Source organism: Pygocentrus nattereri, chromosome 12 (assembly GCF_015220715.1).
Source record: "Pygocentrus nattereri isolate fPygNat1 chromosome 12, fPygNat1.pri, whole genome shotgun sequence".
Classification (NCBI taxonomy): domain Eukaryota; kingdom Metazoa; phylum Chordata; class Actinopteri; order Characiformes; family Serrasalmidae; genus Pygocentrus; species Pygocentrus nattereri.
The window spans coordinates 31,496,173-31,504,023 of NC_051222.1; the positions used below are offsets into that span (position 1 = coordinate 31,496,173).

Sequence of the window (7,851 nt, forward strand, 5' to 3'; positions counted from 1 at the left end):
AGAGAGAGAGAGACAGAGAGAGAGAGAGAGAGAGAGAACAGAGAGAGAACAGAGAGAGAGAGAGAGAGAGAGAACAGAGAGAGAACAGAGAGAGAGAGAGACACAGAGAGAGAGAGAGAGAGAGAGAGAGAGAGAGAGAGAGAGAGAGAGACACCTTTAGCAAACAAAGACTAATAAAGAAAAGTTTTGTCTTTTTTTTCTGTGTTTACACAGATTTTAAAATGAAAATGTGAAAACATCTGAAAACAGGGATTTTCGTCTAAGTGTCTTTCAGATGTTAGCATTTTGGTTTAAATAAGTAAATGGATGAAATTGATAGTAACAGTTGGTAAAACTGCAGTTATTCAGAAACAGTGTTCCATATTTTATTGATCTGTGATGTTTGCTGTCTGTCTTATAGATGATAATATATAATGCAGTATTGTTGTAAAATATATTTGTTTCTTATGACATAGAATTATGTTGAATTACCTTTGTTTGCACTAGTTCATCAGACTTCTCTATTAGGTGTTAAACTGACCCTCTGCCTGTTACAGTCAACCCACCCATGGGGTAAATCGTCAGATTTTCCCATCATCAACATTACATATAAAAACTCAGAACACAGGCGTAGGTTCACTGGTGGTTTCGGACAGTAAATAAAGTGGCTATATTTGTGCTGAAGTCATTGTGACCCCCTGGTTCCCATCACCACCACTGTAAAGACATAGTTTCTCTACAATCAAACCGGGGTGGGGGGGTCTTAACTCCTTAACTCAACACAGTTCAAGGCAAGTGTGATGATTTAGGAATGCAGTTTGCACAATGCTAATTGAGAGATTTATGAGCTTCCACTACTTGTTGGCTCCATTAGCCTCGCCGCTCCAGTGCAAAGCTATAGCTGAGACATCAAACACGTCCCAGCTGATCAACTACATTTGGCAATTCTGAGTAAATGTCATTTCACGCCAAACTAATGAGCCAATGTGTTGAGCCAAACAGACATAAACACACCTGAACACTTGGGTTAGCACAGATTAGCAAACGCATTGAAATTTGGGCCCGACAACACACCGAAAACGAGGACAGTGTCCGTCCCAGCAGGCTCAGGTGCAACGTACAGCGCCACAGAGACTCAGCCGGCCAACTGTCAATCATTCTGTACCCTGTTAGCCTCCCTGAGGGCAGCCATGCTAACAGAACAACAATATCATATCTCCAGGCCAACATACGCTTTCCACACAAGCTTCAGTCCATAAACGTGACTGAACAAGAGCAGTGAAGACAGAAACGTTCTCAAAACGGAACTTTCCGATGACTGAAGCCCCTCGTTGGCCCTGAGGGGAGCTGCCGGTGAGGTTATAATTAGCAGTTAGCGAGATGCTAATAAGACGCAGTAACCCCGAGAGGCAAAAACGCCAAGAGCAAAGTAATTTATTAACAGCTACAACAGACAAACAGACACAGCTCATTAACAACAACCGGCCAAACAGAGCTGCTTTTCCATGGAGCAAAAGTATGAAGGTGCTAAAACAGACCGGCGAGAGACAGAAACCGTGCGTCACGCATCATCCTGTTAGCGTCATGCCCATATCAGGAACTCAGGGTCTGAGTGGATTTCTCTATCAGAAAAATGAACGTGATTTTCAAAAATCACCGCTATGGAGTGGAGGAGGGGGGGGGGGGGGGGATACAAATAGTGCTACATACATGCTAACGGCAAGCTAACGGTCCTGCACGCTGCAATGATGACGCGTAAAATAAGCCTCCCAATGATCTTCAACACCAGCCACTCCAAATGTCCTCTACTACAGTTAAAGCAACTTTAAAATCTGTTCGAGGAACAAACTAGTTAGAGCTTGTACACAGGACAATAGTCTGGGTGGTCTGACAGTGGACCAGCAGTGGGGAGCCGATCTTATCAAACCAGTGGGCTGATATAGGCTGTCAGCTATTAGCCGCAATTTTTCAAAAATGTTTATTTTTTCAGCCATGGCGAAATCAGCTTAGATTTCCTGATATGGGCATAACACTGACTACAGAATGACGGTGAAACAGCAAACTACCACATCACACACGTTTGACAACACAGAATACCTTAAACTCTAGAACAGGGGTCTCTGATTAAAATTCAATAAGGACGAGTTAGAGAAAATTTCCTCAAGCGAAGGTCCCGAACATCATAACCTCTGACTCACTTTCTTATCCGACTGATCCACTCAGACCAGCGCAACACACACTAGCACTCCACCACCACGTCAGTGTTACTGCAGTGCTGAGAATGATCCACCTCCCAAATAGTACCTGCTCTGTGAGGGTCCATGGGGGTCCTGACCACTGAAGAACAGGGTAAAAGGGGGTAACAAAGTATCAGAGAAACAGATGGACTACAGTGAATAGCATAGAACTAAGAACCATTTGTCACTGTGTTTGCAGACTGTGAAATTAGACCGCTGCATTTAACCCATCCGTGCAGTGAAACACCCACATGCACGAACACTTCCCCAGAGCGGTGGGCAGCCCTATCCACGGCACCCGGGGAGCAACTGGGGGTTAGGTGTCTTGCTCAAGGGTACTTCAGTCATGGACTGTCAGCCAAGGGGTTTGAACCGGCAACCTTCCAACCACAGGGCTGGTTCCCGAACCTCCAGCCCACAACTGCCCCAAGAAGCAGTGCATTGGCTGGGAATCAAACCTGGGCCTCCCACAAGGTAGGCAAGAATTCTACCACTGAACCACCAATGCTGAAGACGCTATATACATATATACTTTTTGGCAATATAGTGTGTATATGGGACATGTCCCATATACACACTATATTGCCAAAAGTATTCATTCATGAACTTGAATGACATCCCATTCTTAATCCATAGAGCTTAATATGATGTCAGCACACCCTTTGTAGCAACAACAGCTTCAGCTCTTCTGGGAAAGCTTTCCACAAAGTTTAGGAGTGTGTTTATGGGAATTGTTGATGATTTTTCCAGAAGCGTTTGTGAGGTCAGACACTGATGTTGGACGAAAAGGCCTGGCTCGCCATCTCCGCTCTAATTCATCCCAAAGGTGTTCTATCTACCCGCTCATTCATGTCTTTATGGACCTGCTTTGTGCACTGGTGCGCAGTCATGTTGGAACAGGAAGGGGCTGTGGGCTTGGTGATGTAAGGCTTGGATGCAGCTGCTCGGCCATGGAAACCCATTCCATGAAGCTCTCTATGCTGTTCTTGAGCTGATCTGAAGGCCACATGAAGTTTGGAGGTCTGTAGTGATTGACTCTGCAGAAAGTTGGTGACCTCTGTGCACTATGCCCCTCAGCATCCGCTGACCCCTCTGTCATTTTACATGGCCAACCACTTCGTGGCTGAGTTGCTGTCGTTCCCAATCACTTCCACTTTGTTATAATCCCACTGATAGTTGACTGTGGAATATTTAGTAGTGAGGAAATTTCACAACTGGACTTGTTGCACAGGTGGTGTCCGATCACGGCACCACGCTGGAATTCACTGAGCTCCTGAGAGCGACCCATTCTTTCACTAATGTCTGTAGAAGCAGTCTGCAGGCCTAGGGGCTCGGCTTTATACACCTGTGGCCATGGAAGTGATTGGAACACCTGAATTCAATGATCTGGATGGGTGACAGAAAACTTTTGGAAATATAGTGTGTATATATACACAATACTGTGCGAAGGTTTTAGGCATCTAAGCAAATTTTTTAACAATTGACCTCAATTAAACTCATATTCATACTTCAAATTAACAGAAAAACAATAAAAAGTAACAAGAATTTCTTGGGTCCATATTTTTCATTGACAGCTTCACAGCCGCCACAGAGACTCGTTAATATCATCAATTACATCATGAGCACAATTTACTGAAGCACTGATTGGTCAAACCAGGTCAAACCTTTTTAACTACATATAATACTAAACTTCCTCGAGGAGAAGTTTGAAAATGGTTAAACAAACACATTAACACCCATAAAATCACAATATATATATATATATATGTATACATATCATGTATACAGTATCATTATTGATTAATATTCTATAAATTTTGTTTATTCAAATTTTAAGACTTTTCTCAGCAAATAAACACAAACTACACAAATACATAGATTTTGAAAATGTGTCTTGGGTGTCTGACTTTTGCACAGTACTGTGTATATATATATATATATATATATATATATATATAGTATGTTTGCATGTGTGTGTGTGTAAGGTACCTACATGTAATAACGTTTTGTATATGTAATTTATGCAATTATATTATGTGTATAATAATATACATAATATAAGAAATACAAAAGCACACACTCTTACAGGGTCGTCTGGTCTGAGGCGTTTTGAGGGGGGGCCACCATCCTCCGGGTGCAACATGTAGAACAGACGCACTTTACTGGCATGCTTCTTACTCTGAAAGCGTAACACACACACACACACACACACACACACACACACACACACACACATACACACACACACACATGCATACACATACACAAAAATCACAAAAGCACCTATATATTTAATAATGTCTTATATGTATATTGTATATGTGTAGGTGCCTATGTATAAAGAATGTACTATAGCCTGTATGGAAGTACCTAATAAGCAATAATATGTCCTATTTAATAGCATGTCACAGGTTTACTACATGCAGTTTTTGTATTATATACATTGTGTGTTGTTGATTGTATGTATAAAGTAATTATAACTTGTGTAACACACATTTTAATCTCATTAAAGTGATAGTTTAGGAAAAAAACGACTCCAAGCGTAGTTCAATTTGAATTACCAGGTACATTGGGGCAGCTTAGCTAACAATAGGGATGTGAGCCCCCTTTAAACACAATCAGAGTTCTCGTCCACCTCCTTGGTGGAAACTGCGCGCAGAACATTTTGTAACCTGGGTTGTGCTTGGACCCCTTCCCTGAGCGGATGAATCTGATGACTGTGAGTTTTATTGAAGGAGAATTTAAAGAGAACTTCAATTTGAACAAGAACTCTTAGAACCGTGTTGGCATGTGGTACCTGGTAGTGAGCGATGCGCTGTGACTGGGAGATGAGCTGGGCGTTACAGACGCTGCAGTAGGACTCCGTGAAGAGAACGCTCTCGCACACTCCTGCAGACTTCATCTGAACAGCACAGGCGGACGTCATTGATAAGTACATGATGTACACATTTAGCATCAAGTGCACTCAATACAGCACCTTTTTTCACCAACCACTGAAGTACTGAACAACGGATGACAGGCAGGTTGAGTTTTACTGCACAGGAACTGCAAAACCAAAGATTATGGACTGCGCTGTACGTCCATCCACTCATCGCTCTATTTATGTGACGTGGCGGTTTCTTGCTATAAGCAGAACAAGCTCAGGGCATCTGAGCATAAAGGAAGCTCTCCTTATTTATAGTCATCATCTAATCATCTAATCCCTAGTTTATCTAACCTGTCCTTCACCAAATTAAATCAGGTGGAGTTTCACAAATCTTGACAATGGTTGACGATTTGTGAAGCCGATTTAATCTTTGACAGAGGAGGTTTCGGTCAGAATTCTGGCTGGAAGTGCTGTTTCAACCATTCTCGGCCAAAGTTTTGGCGCATTCAGACCAACATATCAATCAATCAGTCTTTATTTAAACTCAGAGTACATAGAAGGAGACCCTCACTTACAATGTAGCTGAGCCAAAATCAGGGATTGAGAAGTTAAATAAAAACATAACAAATGTTAAAAACTAATAATAATCACAGTAGTACACTTTTAAAATTACACCAATATAGTAACTTAATAAATAAGATAAAATAAGGATCCATTAAAAAAATATAACTAATAAAAATAAATAAAGAATTAAAAAATGTAAAACAATAGTTTGGCCATTTTTAAACAATTAAGAACAACACAATAAAAATGAAACAATAACTAAAAACAGGCCAAAAAAATCATTTTAAAAGTGAACCTAAGTCATGTAAAGGAGTAGCAGGCTGATTGGAGGTGGTTAGAGACTAAAAGTTGATGTTCATGTAACACCAGAGAGCGAAGCTTTAGAGATTCCTGTAATAAATTCCAGCTCACTGGTGCAATAGTTTATCCCTAGTTTACCTAATCAGTACTTCACAAAATTAAATCAGGTGGAATTTCACAGATCCTGACTGTGGCTGGAGTGCAGAGAGAAGTCAGGAACCAAAGCTGTGCTCTTTTAACTGTGTTTCAGCTCAATTTAAGACTATCAGGTAACTGATTACACAGCTTTTCTTAGGTTAACTCAACCTGAGGACACTGTAGTTCACCCAGCTCAAACTTCTTTGGCCAGTCAAAACTCTAAGTTAAGCAATTTGTTGTCTTCACAGTTCACCTAACAGCGCTGGGACCCTTTCTATCATGCATTTCCACCAGGAGTTGATACGCTTGTGACGTTGAACTCCAGTGATGCCACAGCCATCCGTAACTGGGAGCCCAAGAGAGGAAAATCCCTGGTGGGAGCACATAAAGGAAAGAGGCCAAACTATAGAGGAAAAACTGAGTAAGAAACATATTACATTGTTGACCTGAGACACAAAACTAAAAAATGAGTTAGGAGGACTTTTGACTAAACTTAGACATTTGAGCTGTGTGAACTCCAGTGTCTTCAAGTTGAGCGATCCCAAGAAAAGCTGTGTAGTCAGTTACCTTATCATTTTAAGTTGAGCTGACTTTGATTTTTAACAGTAACTAGTGATGTTCATAAATGCAAAATCTTGGCTAAAAAGAAACTGAAAAATGCAGAAAATAAATATAAACAATGGTAAAATGCATAAAATTAACCTCATAACATTATTACATTATTACAGGAGGCGGTTCACAAAACCGGATGTTCCACAAAATCAAACAATGTGTTTTCGAACCGGTATTGCAGGAGTTTTTGGTTGCCCAAGACACAGTGATGTATGTTGTAGTAGTTTTACATTACAGGGCAAAAGCCAGAGACCATATATATATACACATGTCAGAAAATTGCACAGAAGACTCAACAAGTACATATTCTGTTTATTATGGTGTCCACTTTTTACCCTGATTTCAGGTTTCACTCTTTTCAGGAGACTCACTTTCAGTTTTTCTGAGAAATCTGCAGGGATGTTTTTCACACCGCCAAAGTTCAGTCTTAGTTATTTGCACTTTCTGCTTCTCACCATCCAAAGAATCCCAAACCCATTCAGTGGTGCTGAGGTCTGGACTCTGGGGTGGTCAAGTCCATTGATCAGCTTCTCTGTTTGATGCGTCTCCTTTTCTCAGTAAGAGCTTCTTAACAGCTCCACATCCTTTCAGACTCATAGTGCTGAGTGTCTCTCAGTGGAAGGATGGACAGAAGCTCCTGTGGATGTTTTCAGATCTGAATCCAGAGTGGAGCTTGATCTTCTCCTCTCTCTCAGAGAGGAAAGCTTTAAGTGCTGTTTATCTGATGGGGACAGTGCTGGTGTCTGGCAGCTCTTCCAGGTGGTTGTTAGGAGTCTCATTTTCTCTGGAGCTTTTAATCGTTTTTTGATCTCCAGTTATGGGAACTCCTGTTTTTCACCCACTTTCCTTTGATTTTCTTCTTTCTTATGCAGGAAAATGACCGGAAATAAAAAAACTGAAGGGTGGTCTCTGACTTTTGCACGTGCATTAATCTCATGTATATGATATCTGCACATGCGTTAGTCATGCACGTGAAGGTTTTAAATGCGTCTTACCTTCCTGTGTTTTCTTCAAAGGCTGAAAAACCCCACAGTTCTCTACAAATGCAGCCCCATCTCTTCACTGCACCCTGATTCAAACTACAACCGTGTCATGTAGTTGGCAGGTTAAAAGCAGAACTGGAGAAGCTGCTCGTCTTCACATGTTGCTGGTGTC

At 41.3% G+C, this 7,851-nt stretch overlaps 1 protein-coding gene across 1 annotated transcript in view; it reads right to left on the bottom strand.

Annotated features, from left to right (window-relative positions):
- The window catches only part of LOC119264815 (zinc finger matrin-type protein 4-like), a 19,538-nt gene extending 11,687 nt beyond the window's left edge, over positions 1–7,851 (bottom strand). Inside the window, exons 1-3 of the mRNA XM_037543826.1 lie at positions 7,692–7,851; positions 5,014–5,118; positions 4,303–4,395 (exon numbers count right to left, since the gene is read on the bottom strand). Of these exons, the coding sequence (XP_037399723.1) occupies positions 4,303–4,395; positions 5,014–5,118 (198 nt within the window). The 5' untranslated portion in view covers positions 7,692–7,851. The remainder of the gene's footprint in view (positions 1–4,302; positions 4,396–5,013; positions 5,119–7,691) is intronic.